Source organism: Dendropsophus ebraccatus, chromosome 3 (assembly GCF_027789765.1).
Source record: "Dendropsophus ebraccatus isolate aDenEbr1 chromosome 3, aDenEbr1.pat, whole genome shotgun sequence".
Classification (NCBI taxonomy): Eukaryota; Metazoa; Chordata; class Amphibia; order Anura; family Hylidae; genus Dendropsophus; species Dendropsophus ebraccatus.
In genome coordinates this window covers 66,138,156-66,159,110 of record NC_091456.1, presented here as the reverse complement: position 1 = coordinate 66,159,110, position 20,955 = coordinate 66,138,156, and the positions used below count along the sequence as shown (strand labels likewise).

The window sequence follows — 20,955 nt, the reverse complement described above, 5'->3', positions numbered from 1 at the left end:
ACAGTTCCTGTCTGGGACAGAGGTGGCAGCAGAGAGAACTGTGTCAGACTATAAAAATAATTATATTTATTTATATAACGCCAACAAATTTCACAGCGCCAACAACACTTCCTGCAGGACATACAACAGCTTATAAGTATGGGAAGACTTGAAAATTTTAAAGAGAAGTAAATTACAAATCTATATAATTTTCTGAAAGCAGTCGGTTTGACAGAAAAAGATTTTCGCCACTGTACCCCTTTAAAGTCCACTGGTGCAGATGTATTAAAGGACGACTCTGGTGCATGTTTTTTTTTTCTAGTGCTACAGTTGTCCTTTAAAGAATAAGCCTGGCCTCAGCCGACTTTTCGCAGACGGCAGGGGCAGGGGAGAGAGTAACAGTGAAGCATTTCTTACCTCTCCCCGTTCCCACAATGAGCTGCAGGACTGGCCTTGGGACATTTTCCCCCAAGTTGTGATGATGTCATGACTCAGGTGGACAATGCCTATCCCAGCTGATGGACAGCCCACTCAGCCAATCAGTGACTGGAGCAGCGTTCCACCTCAGTCACTGACTGGCTGAGTAGCCAGTCCATCAGCTGGGTTGTGATGTGTGCAGCACTGGAAATCCCAGTGCCCAACGGGGATCCTGGAGCGGCGTTCCAGGACTGAAGAGGCATGGGGAGAAGTGAGTTAAGACCCTTTGTTACTTTCTCCCATGTCCCTGACCTAAAAAAAAACAAAAAACCTTCAGGTCAGACTTTAAGAGGCATAAACTTCTTAATAAATGTGTTGAATCTCCCCAAACTATGATCTGGAGTTGATTTCTGGCATAACTAATACCAGTCTATATGATAAGTTCTTGAAAAAGTCTAAAATTTTTGTGCAAAACTGGTGTGCAGCAATTCCCCCTATGTTTTTAACTTCTGTAAATATATCAACACTGGTCCAAACACATATTTGCTATTAGTCACTATTTTTAACTATTATTATATTTTGAGCTCATATTTAGCCTGTCTATATTAGGCTAATTCAGTAATTTCTTGTGCACATTATGCAAAATCTTTTTCAGATGACAGTGTTTAGTGTACATAAAAATGTAATTTTTCAAAGCTTTCCTTTCAAGTTCATCAACACAGTAAAGTGCTGGATATTCCCCTAAGTAACAGGTGCCTCGTTAATATGCGTGACTTCAGTTGATTGCCTGCAGTTAGCACATTAGGGGTACCTCGCTAAACACCAATTTCTTTTAAAGAAGCAAAGAATAAGTCTTACAGTTTGTTTTCTAAGCTGGGAAAAGGTGACATGAAATCTGACATACATTAGGACTCCATGATAGAGAACAAGGTTTTATAATTTTTCCCTCTCAAGTGTTTATAAAAGTCTTATGCATTTATCATCAACTAATATTAGGAACTGGAAATTGATATTTAAGCTAAACAAAAGGCCGGGCCCCCCCTTATCCTTCTTCTCTTTTATAACAGTGCTGGAGTTGGAAGAACTGGAGTATTCATTACGTTAAGTATTGTTTTGGAAAGAATGAGATATGAGGGTGTTGTAGATATCTTCCAGACTGTCAAAATGTTGAGAACACAACGACCTGCTATGGTACAGACAGAGGTGAGTAAACTTATTTAATATGGTGTTCAGTAGTCAATAAGATTGGCCCTCATGGAGTCATTGTTGTGGAAGTGTCTGGATATAATAGTTATAGAAGAGGCGAAATGGTAACAGTGTAGGCAGCGGTAAAGTGTCATTACAAAGTAATCAAAGTAAAATGAACACAGTAATGTGCTTTCTAGGTCACATCACTGACCAGATTTGAAAGTGCAAACATACCATGTGAGTTAAACTTCAGATACAGAAAAAGGCATCTTGATTGTGCAGACCATATTATATATTAGAAAAAACTTTGCTCTTACCTGAAGCAGCATAAGGCTAGCGTCACACTCAGCAGTTTTATAGAAAACTGCCGCTGCAATTTTTAAGACAAAGCTAAGAGGGGATTCAATTGTAATGGGAAATATAAAGAGAAGCCTTAGGCCTTATTCACACGTTCAGTGTTTTTCCTGGTCCATATAAAGGTCCACTATTTTTACTCTGTGATCCATGTAATTTGGTCCGTATATGCATCCTGGCGCATCTGTATTTTTTTTACTAGTTTGCTTTGATTAGATCCACATGACATCTATGATGTCCGTGAAAAACAACGATCCCATAGACTTCTGTTGGCTAATCTTTGAGTTATGACATGTCCTATTTTTTCCTGGCACGGATCACAGCACAGAACGGGGCACAGATTGTCTGAATAGACTCATACAATTCAATGACCCCTAAAATTGTCTGTGGTTGCCCATCCACCATGACAGACAATTTCACGAAACATCTGAATGCAGCCTTAGGGTAGCTTCCCACGAACCATATCGCAGTTTATTTTCTGCTGCGGATCCGCAGCAGATTTGACTAAATGAAAGATCACAGCATCAAATCTGCACCATCAAATCTGCTGCAGATTGGCAGCTGATTTTACAGTGCAGATTTAATGCTGTGTTCATTCATTTAGTCAAATCCACTCCGGATCCGCAGCAAAAAATCAGCGTGTGAAGCTACCCTTATACTTTTGATTTGTTGTGGATCCACTTCTGGCTTTTGCCCAAACACTGCAGCGACAGTTCTCCAAAACACTGCTGTGTGTGACAACAGCCTAACTTCAGGAATCTCCATCAACTGAATGGTGGGCTCACAAATAGCATATACTATGGGCATATCCTTCTAGAACACCTCTTGATTCTTGATTCTAAAATGTTCATAACTGTTGGACACATATTTACGTTTATATTGGAGATCATTCCAAGCATGCCGCATATTTTCTACTGTAACCCCAAACATATGGTACTTGATCTATTCAGTGTAAATATAAGTTTCATAACTACTTGAGAAATGTTAACGTAGTATGTCAAACCTTTGGTTCCCATCCTATAGTCTTACCATATCAGTCATATTAGAGCAGTGATGGCCAACCTTTTCAGCTTGGTGTCAAAATTCAGTAAAAAAACGAGCAGAACTCGTGTATGGCTTTAACAAAAAAAAAACATAATTTTGCAATATTTATCATTTAAATAAATGATAAAAAAATTATATATCCCAGTCCCCATCCCTTCACCAGCATACACCCCTAGTCCTCCTGTCCCTTTTACCAGCAAACACCTCCAGGCCTCTTGCCCCTTTCCTTCATCAGCACACATACCCAGTCCCCTTGTCCCTACCCCTTCCCCAGCATACAACTCCAGTCCCCCTGGCCCCGTCCCCATTCCTTCATCCGGAAACCTCTATGGTAGCCATAAATTATGTTGCCATTGTACCTAAATTTACAAACAACACAGGGTCTTCATAGGTGAATCTTAGCTTAGGCTTCTAAAGAATCAGCAACATTCATATTTTTCTCGGCCTGTAATTGAACAACTACATTTAGGATTTTTATGTAGTATCGACCACTTAAGGGTTATTTTCATTATTTTTTCATTTCAGGACCAGTATCAGTTCTGTTACCGAGCAGGACTTGAATATTTGGGCAGCTTTGATCACTATGCAACGTAGAAGTTTTGGCCCATCCTGGAAAATTCCTGCAGGCCCTTCAAGATCCAGAGAGCCTCTTCTGAGCCATAAGGTGTGCTTGGGAAGTATTTCTTAACTCCTAGCTAAAGACCAATCACAGCAATTGGATAATTATTTAAAAAACAAACAAAAACAAATAAAAACTTTTTTCTGGATGGACCAAGAATACATGGATAAATAATCTAACCTAAGCAAATTATATCAACCCTGACTGGTGAAACATCAGAAGGATTCATTTCACCAACCAAGGAATAAGCTGGCAATGAAGGAACAATGTGAAATCCACAAAGAACCATTATCTTGTCTGAGACTGCATGAGTGTTAAACAATGAATCTTAGGAATACACAGCAGGATGTTTAATACGTCGGCTTCGGGCTCCTAAGACAAATGCAATCTTTGCAGCGATATCGACCCTTCTCCATCAATGATCACGATAACACGTTAATGAAACAAATGGGTGGGAAGTGTCTAAAGAGAATCAAAGTCATTTATTTAGTTTTTTAGTATTGTAAAAATACTGCTGACCTGTGCTTCATTATTAACTGTGTAAACTTTATTTTCTTTTTTCTTTCTTTCTTTTTTTTTTTAACAAAAAGTTTATAAGGAAGTGAATAAAACATTGCATAACTGTTAATTTTTCGATCAAGAATTGTATTTTTTTTTATTACAATAGAACTGTTATATGTAATAATTTTCATTAGAAGTAGTCAAGTATTGCTTTTTTTTTTTGCACATATTTGTGCAGCCCTGACATTTAACCATACCATAATTTTTTTAATCATGTATTTCTTTTACACTTTTTTGCCATTCTTAAAATATATATATATATATTTTTTGCATCAAGACAAGCTATTTTTTCATCTTGTTTGGAATCAACAGGGAGTTGCAAAGTATAAAGCTGCTGCAAACATATATAGAAGTATATATAGATATACACACATATCTATCTGTTCTTCCATGATTTTCATGATATTGATCATTGAGAAGATATTTAAGACCTATAAGACCATTTCATCAACCGGAAGGTTCGCATTTCCAGACTGTATTTTTTAAATTTTATTTTTTGCTTTTATTCATAAAGAAATGAGGAATGCACATCAGTGATATCCTAGGTTCACCTCCAGTTATATTCACTCACATTTCCATGTGCTCACATATGTATGTACTTTCTTCTGCAGCTCAATATTTTTAACACTTTAGTGCAATAATGAACCATCTTGTATATTATACAGGATATGTGCATGCAAGAAATGTCAGTGTTTATCAGAGAGAAACTGTTGTATTATACGACGTATGAACAGGTTTTCAAGCAAATTGTATCCAATCATTTATTATACGTGGTATATGATTGCATATGTGATTTGTAAAATATGTAAAAAAAAAAAAACATAAATACAAGAAAAAAAATCAAGGGCAAAGCCAAAAAAATTTCCCTGTCCTGCTTAATGGAAATAATGTAGTGTCACAGCAGTTTGTAAATGCTGCTTTAGTTTCTTTAGATTTTTTTTTCTTGCTTTTGCATTTAGAGTGCCTTATATTTGATGCTTTTAAGCAACATTCTGTTTAATCGTTGCCAGTCTATCTCCCCTTAGTATTATTTCTATATGTTCAAAAAATGTTAATTAAAACTGCTTTTGTGCGATATACACAGCTATTTTTTTAACCAGTATCATTATGCAGGAGCTTAGTATTCTTCCAAGCCCTTCTATGTTAACAGAAGCATATTATTTTAAGTAAACTGCCTATATATATAATACATCTTCCAACCATTGAAACAGACGCGTCAGTGCACTGTGTAGGCAGCCATTTTATGGTCTGGTCCAGCAAGTGGCATCACTAGGAGCTTGTGTTATTGCTATAAACACAATGTGCACAACAAATGACACAAGCTAATAGTGAATGTAAAAAGTTAAAGTATATGTAAGCTTTATTCATCCCACAAAATGGCTGCCTCTCTGTGTAACAGCAACAAATGGTCATAAATTGGTATCTGAAAAATAAGCACGCCATATATAATAGCACACTCTGGCACTTTATTGACGCCAAACCATGCTTACCTTTCTTGCCAATGTTTATTTTAAAATATATATTTTTGATCTCCATCAGCCCAGTCATATGAACTATTGTATATGATACAATTTAGATAGGAACGTCTAAATTTCTAGACCCCATAACTGCGTTGTAGTGTTTTTTTTTCACATGTATTTACTTTTGTTCGGCAGACATTTTGAAATTTAGACTCTGTGAAGGGTTGTGTCATAGCACTTTTGTATTAATAATAATTATAATAATAATAATGGAAGGCTACCTCTGATTAAAAAAATATTAAAACAACATAAAAAGAATGTGCTTTTCTTGGGGTATCTTTGCTATTTTCTCATGTAGACAGTATTCTTTATACATGAATTATGATTCTAAACTTGTCTGTTAAGTATTTGCATTTATGACCAGAAATTGTGTTTATCTCTGTTATTGGACATATCATATTTTTATAGACACGCATTCTGCAAGAAATGTTTTTGAGCGTTGTGTTCTAAGTATTTGTTTGCTTATATCCACTCATATATAATGTAGTTTCAGTTCCAATCAATGATGTGCATTCCACTTTCTGTTATTAATTGTACAAGGTACATTATTAAAGAAGCATCTTTGTCTGCGAAAGACATCAAAAGCAGAAAATGCATTTCTTAAGCATTATTGGTGCGGTGCTATTATTTACCTATATCAGTATAGTTATGTATAATTTTGTAATTAGTTACATTGAAAAAAAAACATAAACATGATTTGTATAGAACTTCATATTAGCACTGTATTTTTGTCTTATTTTTCTTTACTTTAATTTTTTTCTTTTTATCTCTATTTTTTTTCTTCTTTTTTTTTTTTTAATGCATGACGGAGTATTACTAAACTATGACTTAAAGATGGCCCTTTGGGGAGAATTGCACTTTTGAAACCTTTGTACTATGCACTGCCCTATTGATTCTACACCCAATGTTACTACTTGAACCCATCTTTAAATAAAAACAAAAACACATCAAATTCTGCTATGAAATTCACATTTGTGTAAATAACACAATACATTGGAAGAGACAGTTTTGCCTTGAGAAAAGTGCAGATATATTTTTCTCCCTTTGCTCCCATTTTGATGGCAGGCCTTGCTAACATGTCTATTATATTTTTTGCCCTGATGCTCCAAAAACAAAATATCAAACAAAAATTTTGATGACTCCACCTTTTACATATGTTTTGTGGCTTTGCCATTCGAGCTTGGAGTGTCTTTACAAGAATGATACAAACTGTGTTCTTTGCTCTCGTTTTGGATGCATAGACTGGAAAAAAGTTATAAAAAATAAACTTGTAAAATGGCTTGTTAAAAATACAATTACCTCTACTTAGTAGTACGCGTAAATGTTTTACAAGATGAGAGGCGTGCTTTTTATTTTCTTACTTCGTTACATCGGTGGCGAAAGAAGTCTGTCTGAAAATCAGTCCTTTGCTGACACAAGTTCCATTTGTTACAGATGAATTCTAATAAAAATGTCAGTGTTATGCAGTCCTGGTTATCTTTTCTGAATCTTGTTTTACCACAATGGGGATAATCCTGGGTATCCTAAATTATGAAAGTCCCAGTCATATCAGTCCATTAAAATAAAAGGGAATCATGATTTAATTTACAACATACCTTAACATACTGTACATGAGCATGGGAAAAGGGTTAGTCCTATAAGAAACAAAAAAATAAAATTACTTTTAAGTGTTGCTTGATACCCTCACACTTTCAACCACTCACAACAACTGGACCAGATATACTTATTTAAAATTCATGAATCAACCTAGCAACTTCCCATGATCCATTAAAATAGGGACAAGGCATACCTGGAATGGACCACATACCTTCAGTGGCTCCCCAACAACTGCATGGTTTTCCTGTATGGTAGGTATGACATTGTATTACTGTAACATTTAAGGCAATGTAATGCTAAAGGCCATTTGACATGGGTTAATAATCGACTGGCAGAAATACTCTTTGCCAATAATCGGACTGTGTGAAAGAGCCAGTGATCAGCTGACAAAAAAAATGTTAATCTGCTGATAACATCTATTGTGCAGTCGTGAAAATCTTTGCTAGTCATCCGAACATCTTCTCGTGTACTTAGGAATATGGGGCTGACTATGAGGGAATTAATGGGCTGTACAAACTATTCGGTAATTCGGGATAATCAGTCACTGATCAATGGGGTGCACCCATTATGATCAGCTGTAGCATTGGTGATGTGTAACTGAAGCTTAAGTCCCATTTAAAGAAACAGGAGCTGGGTGTGTGTACAGGTCGACACCACTATACAGTGAACAAAGACAAACTCAGTTCACTGTGTAGTGCAGACGCATGATGTCTGAACCCCTGTAGCTCTTTAGTCCATGTTGTTCTGAAAACCCATTTAATGCCAATTACGGTTTACGCACCTCTGTGTGGAGCCTGAATGGTCCACAAGTCTTGCAGATGCTTAAAGTGTATTTTATTGTGCAACAGGGAATCCACATATTAAAGAATATGTCGACGTATCTCACACCTTTTTCAAGGAGTCTGTGTATTGGTTGTGTGGGCAGTCCTGACGTGTCTCTGCTGTCTAGTAGAGATGTTTGCTTCGAGCAGATTTTGGTGCACGTGGCTGGCGATATGGATCGGGATGGAACACCGCGATCCATATCGCCTGCTACGTGACACAGACTTCTTGAAAAAGGTGTGAGATACACCGAAACGTCAACATATTCTTTAGTCTGTGGATTTGCTATTGCACAGTAAAATACACTTTAAGCATCTGCAAGACTTGTGGACATTTGATTTCCTTTTGAATAGCAATAGGGTGGCTTCTATGACTTAAACAGTGATCATTCCCACTCAGTCACTCTGAAGAGTGCAACCGGTCACTCACCAATAAGAGCTGCTGTAAATCACCCATATTACATAGGTATTGTTTACTAGAAGCAATGCTTCTACATAAAAATATGTCTGCAATACAGTCTGCAATCAATAGAAAGTTTCTGTAGTGGGAACATTACCAGAAAAAACTTAGTGAACAAATATTATACTTGTGAGAATGAGATTTTATAATAACGTATTCATACAATGCAGTTTTTAAAACAGCAATTTTGATGGCTTCTTGGGGTTTATAAGCTTTGTAATAACATTACTGCAGTGAATTCTCCATATAATGAAGTACCTGACACTTGGTTTGAAATCCTGGCAAAGGCACAATTGCTTATCATTGTGGTTTCTCCATATTTTATACTACACAGTCGTGTTGTAGCTTTGTTATGTGAACACAGTGTAAAGTTCTAACTGAGCATCATAGTCCTGCTAGTTTGACAATGCAAGACGTATACTGACAGTCTGAAACCAATGGTAAGAAGTATCTCACAGCTATTTGTTTCCATTCCATTGTAAAATATCCTCTGGGGAGGGCAGAGTTGGTGATAAAACTCATGGACTTTGCAAACTTGATGCTTCTTTGATTTCTATAGACTCACAAAAAAAGAAAATTGCTGAATTTATGTAGCAAATGAAATTTATTTATTGATTACATACGTTAAAAACATGATCATTAAAAAGAAATAAAGAGAGAAACCAAATATTAAAAGAACAGTGGCTGTCCCGGAGGTAATCATAAAAGAAATCAATTGTAATGACGTGCTAAAATACCTGACAAAAAACAGTATATGGGGGTGGATCACATAGAAAAATCATAGGGTAAACAACATATATGGCTGTAAAGTGCGCAGTGTATATCAAGCATTAAGGTTTACCACATCAATGGTGCAACCAGTGAAACACCGGCCTTGTAGTCACTAACCCCACTAGCTCCTAGGGATATAGCAAAAAGTATACCTTTAGTATATTGTAGGTGTATAGCCTCTGGGACGCCACCACCCCTGGGAAGTCCCGCTCCTAGACCGGCTCCCGCCACCAAGATATCGCCATCGGAAGCCCAGCGCGTGCTCATCAGAGATGAGTCCGACGCTCATAGAGAATGAATGGAACCGTCATTCTCTGTGAGCGTCGGACTCGTCTCTGATGAGCACGCGCTGGGCTTCTGACGGCGATACCTCAGCGGCGGGAGCGGGACTTCGTGCACGGGGTAAGTATAAGGGTCTCCACCAGGGGGGGTCAGCCAGGCTCTGCCCCGGCACGGGGTTGACAGGTTCCCTTTAATACACCTACAATATACTAAGGGTATACTTTTTGCGATATCCCTAGGAGCTAGTGGGGTTAGTGACTACAAGGCCGGTGTTTCACTGGTTGCACCATTGATGTGGTAAACCTTAATGCTTAATATGCACTGTGCACTTTGCAGCCATAAATGTTGTTTACCCTATGATTTTTCTATATGATCTGCCCCCATACTTTTTTTTTTTTAGGGATTTTAGCACATGTCATTACAATTGATTTCTTCTGTAATTACCTCCGGGACAGCCACTGTTCTTTTAATATTTGGTTTCTCTCTTTTTTTCTTTTTAATGATCATGTTTTTAACATATGTAATCAATAAAGGAATTTAATTTTCTAAATAAATTCAGCAATTTTCTTTTTGTGAGTATATCGGCTTAGCTGAAGTAGTGTTACAGCTTGGTGTACATATAACCATAATTATATGGCATGAATACATAATAGATAGGTGTAAAGGCCAAATTTGTGGGAATATTCTTTGATTGCTATCAGCACATAATAGATACATGAAAATGTTTTTAGCCTCAAACAAGAAAAGTAGATAGCAACGCATGTAGCTTTTGCCACAGTAACATTTGTGATGTTTATGTGTAGTAGAATATCATGGCAAATTACAGTCACATCGGATATTTTAGACAGCAATGGAAATCCAGACAGTTATTAATATCTTGAAAAACGTGGTAAAAAAATGTTTACTACTACAAGAATTAAATAATTTTGCTTCATATTACCAATTTATCAGCCACGCCAGCTTAGGAACCATTTAAATGTTGGTGTCAAAACTAACAATGGCATTTGAATGGCTTGTAGAAGCCTTCAGTAGTAGTATAGTGGTGATGGGATCACAGTAAGCTGATCTTTTATACTAACAGCTTGGCTCTCCTTTGGCTCCTGATGCTGTCCCCAGCTCGGCGATTGTTTCAAGCTGTCTGCAGCACCCTGAAATAATCGAGTAAAGAAAACATTGATCAAAGCAGTACATAGGTATGTATGTCCCCGAGGCTATGTTCACACAACTTCCAAAAAAGACAAAAAGCGAACGCCTTTTTAATTTAAAAAGACATCCGTTATTGCTGCAATGGAATTGACTTCAATGCAATACATTGAGGTCAAGGGAATGACGAACGTCCAAGGCACAGAATGCATAAAATGACGGACGTTGTCTGCACGGACATTAAAATAATAATCATGACAATTATTTTAAGACGTCTTTTGCAAACAGCAGACATTATTTTTTGAGTTGTTCACACACAGTTTTTCTTTTTTCACCGCCCTTTCACAGTTTTTACTATTAAAGGGAAACTCCAGGTAGAGGTTAAAAAAAAAGAACCTTCTGCAGAAGCAAATGGCATTACTTACCTATCTATCCCAGTTTTGAAACTACCAAAAATCCATTTCTTTTGGGGGGTTTTGTTCTGTATTGTGTGGCTGTACTTCCTGTTTGACCAGTTGTACACAGTACTACAGGTTCCAGAATTCAATGCTTTCCCTCAGCTTTTATTCACAGTTCCCCACCTTGCCAATTCCCCACCCAAATCTGTTGCAGGACATCCAGGCTGTGTTCACACATTGCAGTTTCACTGTGTTACTGAATTATTTTCAGTACTTTATCATTTCATTGGGGTCCCACCCACACTGTATTCTCTACCTGTAACACAGATATTGGAATAAAGTAAAGAACTTTTTGAATTTCATTTAAAATTTTTATTCTTTTCATTTTCACACACATATTATGATCAAGCATCTTTTATCTTTGAAGTTGAGCCCTACAATAAGGACTTTATGCAATATTCTGTTACATAAGATATATTGTTTATGCCTCGTTTTTTCTCCTGGTAGGACTGGCAGTGCCGGCTCTGATCCTCTGTGCCATTTAGCATAATTAAATTGTGTTACTGCATAATTTCTGTGAATATGCTGCAGTACTGCAATGAAACTCCAACATGTGTGAACATAGTCCTAATTTCACTGCAGAGTTTTGCACAATCAGTGAACTTGCAGCAGCTGCTTCTGGCCGGTCAGAGATGATGAATCACTCAAGGGGTTGGGGGATCCAGCACAGCCTCCTGTGACATCACACCCTGCCCCCTGTCTGCATCATCAGCCTGTGCTCAGCAAACAGAGACAGAGGCATGGAAGATTTGTCTCCTAAGGCGGGAGAGCAGAGGGAGCAGGAGAGGCCATTTTTGTTCACTTCCTGAATTTCAGTGTGGCAGAACCGCACAGATATGGTAATGCATTGTATAGACACATCTATATAACTTTTAATGCACTTTTAGTGTACAAACCCACTTGACGTATTTGCTGCGTGAATCAGTCTTAAAAATAAGCAGGCAAAACGCAGGTTGGCTTTATACAATTGTTCTGCGTTAAAATACGCAATTGCGTATTTTTGAAGCGTGAAACTACATGCGTTTTTCTCACAGGTTGTTAACAACTGATGCTTTGCTAACAACAAGCTTCACACTTCAAAAATACGCAATTGCGTATTTTAATGCAGAACAATTGTATAAAGCCAACCTGCGTTTTGCCTGCTTATTTTTAAGACTGATTCACGCAGCAAATACGTCAAGTGGGTTTGTACCCTTAGGCTATGTTCACACTACGTAAAACTACGGTCGCAGTTCTCGCCGCAGAACTGCGGCCGTAGCTTTGCGGGGTGGAACATAGCCTTATTTTCAATGGGATCCCAGCCGGAGCGTACACACATTGTACATGCTCCGGCCTGGATCCCATGCGCCACCGGAAAAAAACTGACATGTCAGTTTTCTGCGGCCAGAATTCAGTGAATTCCGGCGGCAGAAAGCCCTGTCAGTTCACACAGTGAAGCGAGCGGCTAGGGCCGCTTGCTTCACTGTGGGCTATGGGAAGCTCTGATGCGGGCGCGGGATGATCCGGGCTGAGACCGGCCGTTCCGCGACGTGGCCCGTCATTAAGGGTGAGCTCCTGAGCTCACTTCAGGGAATGACCTGGGGTCACAGCAGATGTCCTTTGCTCCATATTTGTGCTGTACTAGCATTTTCATATTGATTGACATTTCTATGTATCATTATGTTTGGTCTATGTTAAAGAGACTATGTGTGCTCCCCATTTCCTGTATCTGGAGTTGGTTGTTTCTCTCTGTGTGCGGATAATGTAAGAAAGAATAAAAAAAAAAAAAAGGTACACCATGCTGGATATTTTTTGCCTGATGCCTTTGTATGGAATAGCTAGGATAAGCAGAATTCACTATTCTATATATCTATAAAAAAAAAAATATTTTGACTTATACCAGGCAAAGTCAACGGCATACTAATGGCCTCTGTTAGGTGAATGGGACCCTGTGGTCATGTTTGAGGTGTGCATCGAGAGCTATCTGAATACACCATTTCCATTTCTGATGTGTGTTAATGGTTATGGTGTCTCTTCCTCTATCCCTCACTAAAGCAATTATCCACATCTATCATTTAATTCTCTGCGTAGTGTTTGCCTCTAATTATACCTTCTTATTTGCAGCTGTAGTAATCTGGTCTAAATAATCACATTATGACTGCATAATCTACATAATCAGCTGCTCATATTTATATAAATCCCGAGCTGAGCATCCTAACTAGCACTTTTAAATGGCATTAAAAAAAAAAGTTAAGGGCTCTAGGCTGTAAGAAAAAATAGTTGACCCGAAAGGTTTGCAAAATTTTTAGAAAAAAGGTAAAAGGGTTCCACATTTCAAAGAAATGGCGCATAGCACAAACTATTTCAGTTTCTCCCCATGAACATGAATTTGACTTAGATGCATTATCATGTAAAAGATTAAGTCAATACACTGTAACAAATTGCATTACCGCAATGTTTACTGTACCTTAAATTGGAGAGTTCTTATTGCTTCATGGGACAGATTTAAGTTAATATTTGTGACCTTTGTCTGCCAGGAGACCAGCTTAATAATGACTATTTGGCAAATGTCAGATGTAACACCCCAGTACACCCTTGCTATTCTAATTACAACATTCTATTGCTCTGCTAATTATAACATGTAATTAGAGTAGCATTTATTTTATTTATTTACTTTATTTTATTAATATAGCGCACACAGATTACACAGCGCTTCACATATCTGTATGTTTTTGGGGTGTGAGAGGAAATCGGAGTGCAAGGCTACAGTGCTAACCACTGAGCCACCATGCTGCCATGTAGCTTAGAAGGCGTAGGTGTCTATTTTACGTCACACTTGGGGTAAGGCTCCTATGGGCATGTACACATGAACATAAAATGTACCTTCACAAGGCATGATCAATCATGGGGCCAGGCTGCACAAACAATAGACGTATCATTTGTTTTGCCAAGAAATTCACTCTTATCGGCCACACATCTCCTGTTGCTCACTCGTCAGCTGATCGTGGTCCTTTTACGCTGGGAAATTATTTGGTAAATGAGTGTTCCTAGAAATACTCATTAACGATTATTTGCCCATGTAAAAGGGCTTTTAGTCTACAATTAGTAAAAGCCCTGTGCTAGTTGAGGTGCCCTGATACTCTGTACACCCTTAGCCTATGTTCACACACAGTATTTTGGTGAGTATTTTGCAACCAAAACCGGGAGTGGATTTAAAAAATCAAAAAGGCTGAGTTCACACAACAACTGATGTTTTGAAATAACAGTTGTTATTTGCCATTAAATGACGGCCATCCACTTAATTTCAACATTGTGTGAACATAACCTTTCTGTGTTTTCAATCCACTCCCGATTTTGGTTGCAAAACACTGACCAAAAATACTGTGTGGGAACATAGCCTTAATCTGGCCTAAGCAGAAGCTACATCAGTGTAAGGCTATGTTTACACAACGTTTTTTCACCTCTGTTTAAAATGTCATTTTGAGTCTAAAATAATGGACTTCATTTAGCAGCCTGGTCATTTAGATGACTGGTGTTTGTACATTATTCTAGTTTGGATTACTAATTGGCCTTTGGATGTGGCTTAATTGAAAAGTCCATTGAATTTAATAGTAAAGATAGAGAAAGGACAGCGACAAAATGAAAACTGTGTGTGAACTACTAATAAAAAACATCCGCTGTTTGCAAAAGATGTTCGAAAATAATGTTCATTATTTTGTCGTCCGCGGCAAAAACGTTGTTCAATACACATTGGACGTCCGTCATTGCCATTGTAGTCAGTTAAATCACGGCAAAAATGGACGTTTTTTAAAATATTAAAATCGTGCGCCTTTTCAATGTTTTTGACGCTGTGTGAACATATAAATAGGCAGGGCATAAGGTTTTTTTCGGCCTTGCCTTTTAGGATAAATAATTTGTTTATTCCATCAGCTGTATTGGGGCTTATTTATTTAAAGAGAACCAATCATGGACGAAAGTTAAAAAAATTTTATTCCTTAATTAGATGCAAATCATAATTTAATTGACATTTGCAAATATAATTAATTATTTTTATTGTCACGTTTTTGAATTATTCCCTTTTTACTTTCCTGTCTCGAGCCGGCTCTTTTCAAAAGAGCCGGCGCGAGACAGGAAACTCCCGTCATGCAGAGTGGCAGGAAAGGTTCCCATGATCCTTTGCCTGCCGCTCTGTTAACACACAGTGATCTCGCGCTATACAGCGCAAAATCGCTGTGTATTATCTAAAATCCCTCTTCTCTAATCTATTTATGAAGATACAGACTGCCTCTGCAGTCTGTATCTTTATACTTTACCTAATCCTCTTCTTCGGTGCAGCAAGGCCGGCGGCGCCATCTTGATTACGTCACTTGCGTTCCAGCGGTGGAACGCAAGGCCCGTAATCAAGATGGCGGCACCGCCGGAACAGCCAGGGAACAGAGGATCTGGTAAAGTATAAAGCTACAGACTGCAAATGCAGTCTGTATCCTCATGAAGTCTATCTATGAAGATACAGACTGCCTTTGCAGTCTGTATCTTTATACTTTACCAGATCCTCTGTTCCCTGGCTGTTCCGGCGGCGGCGCCATCTTGATGACGTCACGCTGGAACGCACAGCTGGAACGCAAGTGACGTCATCAAGATGGCGGCGCTCACCGGAACAGCCAGGGAACAGAGGATCAGGTAAAGTATAAAGATACAGACTGCAAAGGCAGTCTGTATCTTCATGAATAGACTTAGGGAGAGATGTACTGTCATAATAGGGACAGTTATATTTAGGTGATTGGTTCTCTTTAATTTTTTTTGTGGGACAAGTTGATTTTTAATGGCATTTTACCTTATAATGTACTGCGAAAAATATGTGTGCTTTGAGTCGTTGTCTTGTTACATCAACCTTATGTTCTTCTGTAAAATGTTTTGATACACTTTGATGTGAATTTGTTCTTCTCTTAATAATCACAAGACATTCAGGCCCTGAAATAGCAGAGGAACCCTAAACTATTACAATCCTTATATCATGTTTCTCAGGCTTTTCTTTTTTTGGTGTGCAGTGTTTTTTTTTCCTACTTATCATTATATCATTGAAAATTTGTGCAAAAAAAGGCAACTTTTGTCTTTTCTGTCCAAATCACATTTTTTCCAGAAGCATTGTGGTTATCTTGGCAAACTTCAAAAGGGTGTGGTTTTTTTTAACACCAATTTATTCCTTCCAGATGTTCTTTCATGAACACCATCTTTTTTCAGCATTCTTGTAAAAGTAGACATGTATAGACTATGTTCACACTAAGTAAAAAAAAAAAATAGATAAAAGGGGCTTTTCTCTTTCAAATGACGTCCACTATTACCGCGTTTTAAATTACACCAATGGAATGCATTGAAGTCAATGGGATGACGGCTGCCCAATCCACACAAGTGTATTAAATAATTGCCATTGTTTGCACTGACATCAAAATAATGATCATGGCAATTATTTACAGACTTTTTTTTGCAAACAATGGACGTTATTTTTTAGTTGTTGACTCACAGTTTTTCTTTTTTCACTGTCCTTTACCTTCTTTACTAATAAATTCAATAAACTTTTCAAATAAAGACACACCCAAATGGCAATCAGTCCTCCTAAATTAGAATCATTTTCCACCGACATCATTGCACTGACAGACACTGAAACATGCTAAACTATGGACGTTATTTGATACTCAAAACAATAGCCATTGTTTTAAAGCAGCGCTATCAGTAGGTTCTGCCCAATGAATCTGCTGATATGCCCCAGAAGCTCTTTACCTCCTGACTTGATCGATGGTAATAACTTCCTTGTTCTTTTCTGTATTGTCTTTTCTTTTGCTAATTGCCCCTATGCTAATCTAAGACTTTGGAGCATTTGTCACGTTGCCCGAGGGCCTGGAGCTTCACTACGGCCCGCCCAGCCCACCGCCTTGCTTCCTGCCCACTATGCATATTCATATATGCACAGTGGCCTCAATTTACCACGCATGTGCAGGGAAGATGTCCCGTCGTAGCCATGGTGGTGCTCCCGGTTGGAGCCCCGGATTAGCAAGGAACCAGGACATTATTACCAGCCATCAAGTAAGAAGGTAAAAAGCTTCTGGGACATAGCAGGTTCATTGGGCAGAAACAACGTCCAGAAAAAAACATCATGTAAACATAGATATACAGAGGTTTTTGTAGTTTGTAGATTTTTCTGTATGTCTTTCGATGTTACCTTTGGTTTCCTTTTTACCTTCTTTAGGATTGCTCTTTGTTCTACTGATTTACTGAGAACATGATGCTTACTTCTAGGGGATGTGGCAATTTTTCTCAATTTGTAGATGATTTATTCAACTCTTCAAGTCTTAAGTGACGCTTTTTGTAGATTTTACCATCTTCATATGGCTCTATAACATGTTTGAAAGTTATTTCCATTGAGGCCTGGCTCATTCTAAACCAAAAGAACTTTTGTCAGTAACCAGACTTTGAGTGACTTAGTTAATGGGCACCTGTGAAACTACCATTGCAACCTTTAGCAAATTGGCTCTTGGAGAAGTTAATGATACAGAGGTTACTTACCTTTTCTTCCAGCATTCAATACAAAAATACTGTTCAATACATAAAAAAAGGAAGAATGGTGCAACTGTTGATGTGTTTTTAGTTTTTTAAAATTCTTTTTGTCTACAATTTTGTGACTTAGATAATAATCAGACCATAGTATTCATAATCAATCCAGATTGCAGGTAATTATAAAGGGTTTTATTTTAATTTTAATGAAATTTTAATGAACAATGGCTTGTATCTAGCTGGTAGACCATAAAAACCCATTTAATGAAGCTCTTGACACACAGGATTTGCGCTTATTTCTCTTCTAGAGACAGTTCGGATCCTTGTAATGAGTGATGCAACAGATGATAGTTTTACATGTCATCTGGACTTGTTATGCCCTATTAATAGTACAGAGGATAACAAGATGATTACTGAGGTTCAGACCACCCAGACCCACAAAATCCATGATCCCAGAGACATGTTGCACCTAACACAACAAGAAGTGGGGGGACGCCTTAAAAACATTAAAATCCATAAGTCACCGGGCCCAGAAGGTATCCATCCAAGAATTTTGCAAGAATTAAGTACTGTGTTAGACAGATCGTTATTCTTAATATTTAAAGATTCTATAAGGCAGGGATTGTTCCACAGGACTTAGCGCATAGCTAATGTGGTACCAATATTCAAGAAGGGGTCAAAGAGCGATCCTGGAAACTACAGGCCCGTAAGTCTAACATCTATAGTGGGTAAAGTATTTGAGGGGTTTGTAAGAGATGCTATACTTATCTCTTAATGAAAAAAATCTTATAACGCAGCACCAGCATGGATTTATGAGGGATCTGTCCTGTCAGACTAATCTGATCGGCTTCTATGAAGAGGTCAGTTATAGATTGAACCTGGGGGAGGCTGTGGATGTTGTATATCTGGACTTTTCAAAGGCAGTTGATATTGTGCCGCATGAAAGGTTAGTCTATAAAATGAGGATGCTGGGACTAGGCGAAACTTATGCAAATGGGTAAGTAACTAGTTGAGTGATAGAAAACAGAGGGTGGTCATTGATGTAACATATTCAGATTGGGTTTTAGTTAGAGTACTAGTGGGATACCATAGGGGTCAGTGTTGGGTCCACTTATTTTTAATATTTTTTATTAATGATCTTCTGGAGGGGCTACAGAGTAGAATCTCCATTTTTGCAGATGATACTAAACTGTGTAAAGTAATCAGCACAGAGGAGGATAATATCATATTACAGAGGGATTTGGAGAAGCTGGAGGCTTGGGCAGTGAAATGGCAAATGAAGTTTAATGTGGATAAATGTAAGGTTATGCATTTGGGCTGTAGAAATAATAAGTACAGTTATGTGCTAAATAATAAAACACTGGTTAAAACTACTTCCGAAAAGGACCTGGGGGTATTGGTGGACAGTAAACTCAACTTTAGTGATCAGTGTCAGGCAGCAGCTGCCAAGGCTAATAAAATAATGGGATGCATCAAAAGAGGCATAGATGCTAAAGATGAGAACAGACCACATGTGGAATACTGTGTACAGTTTTGGGCACCTATATATAAGAAGGACACAGCTGAACTGGAGCGGGTGCAGAGGAGGGCGACAAACGTCATTAAAGGGGTTGGCCACTTTATAGTAAAATAGGTCAGTGTACAGTATTAGTAACTGTACTCACTGTATATACTGACAGCAGCTCCCTGTGTACCTCATAGAGCTAAAATCAGACTCCCCTCCTCCAGGCTGGGCTGCCTTGCTCTGTGGTGTTTTGGTGCATAAGATTGCTGACATATAGAAGCATGTGACCATGCCCCGCCCCCCTGTGTCCACCACTGAGCCTGTATATGTCTATGGAGGACATAGGGGACAGGGCATGGTCACATGCTCCTCCATGTCAGCCATCTTATGGACAGAAACAAAACAGAGCAGGGCAGCCCAGCCTGGTGAAGGGGAGACTGATTTTAGCTTTATGAGGTACACAGGGAGCTGCTTTTAGTATATACATTGAGTACACTTACTAATACTTTGTACTGACCTATTTTACTATAAAGTGGCCAACCCCTTTAAGTAAATGGGTGGGTTACAGTACCAAGACAGGTTATCAAGCTTGGGGTTATTTACGCTAGAAAAAAGACGTCTTAGGGGCGATCTGATTACAATGTACAAATATATAAATGGACAGTACAGAGATCTTTGTAGTGATCTTTTACTCCTAGGTCTGTAACCATGACAAGAGGGCATCCTCTACGTCTTTAACTTATCCAAGTGATTTTAAGTGTCATGATTGTGTCTGAAAAGACATCAGTGCCACCCTTTGCGCTTTTGGCATTAAGTCCATGCCTGGTTTTCTTATGTTTTTTGCTTATGTCTTTTGTGATCCGGTCCATGTTTTCTTAGTTCTCCCTGCACCTTCCTTGCTGTGGTCTATTCACTAATTGTCCCTGCTGTGTTCTGATTGACAGGTCTCTTCACCACTGGCTTTCTGTGATTCTCTTGTGTGTTTCTCCTGCTCTACCTATCAGCTTGGAGTCTGGGACTTCTGTTCCCTTAAAGCTTGGTCTCTCCCTTCACTCTGTGCTCTTGATAGCTTTGTCCAGCTAGTCTGTTCAGCTTGATCCAGCGTTTTGCCTTATTGTTTGTATTCCTGGTTTCCTGATCCCTTTGCTTGTTTCTTGCCTTTCTTTGTCTTTTGGTTCAGTGTTCCTCACTTAGTCCTCAGTTTACCTTGCTTTGTCCTTAGTTCATCATGCTACTATCTCCGTCTTTTGGTTCTCTGTTTACCTTGTTGCATCTCTGGCTTTCGTCCTCCATTTGTTTGGTCCCCTGTTCCTCTCTGCCTTCTTGGTCCTGACGCCCAGTTGCGGACGGTCAGTTAGGACCTGCACTGCAAGTAGGTAGGGACAGTGTCGGGGGTTGTTAGCCATAGGGCCCACTTGTCCTTTGTCTCTTTGTTCCCCGGGGCCCTGACACTGAGATTGTGATAAAATGTACTTCTTGTTAGCAGTAATTTTTTGTCGCTATATTAACCATTTTATAACTCTAAAACATTGTAAAACGTCTCTGCTTATAACAAAGATAGTAACGCAACACAATGAGATCATATTTTACATTTAAAATTTGTCTCCTCTGTGTCGGCATTATTTAGTTAAAGTCTTCTTACTTTTTAGGATGTTAAAGGGGTTGGAAGTTTAGCAGCAAATTTTTCGAATTTTACAAACAGTAACAGTG

General features: G+C 38.4%; 1 protein-coding gene across 9 annotated transcripts in view; it reads left to right on the top strand.

The window, feature by feature from the left end:
- Window positions 1-4,249, top strand: part of PTPRD (protein tyrosine phosphatase receptor type D) — a 302,382-nt gene extending 298,133 nt beyond the window's left edge. For 8 of the 9 annotated variants that reach the window (XM_069961955.1, XM_069961952.1, XM_069961957.1 and 5 more), the window contains 2 exons: window positions 1,464-1,599; window positions 3,508-4,249. In XM_069961955.1, coding sequence (XP_069818056.1) covers window positions 1,464-1,599; window positions 3,508-3,576 — 205 coding nt within the window. In that variant the 3' untranslated portion in view covers window positions 3,577-4,249. The remainder of the gene's footprint in view (window positions 1-1,463; window positions 1,600-3,507) is intronic. The other variant, XM_069961956.1, reaches the window with a different exon arrangement.
- The last annotated feature ends 16,706 nt before the right edge of the window (window positions 4,250-20,955 follow it).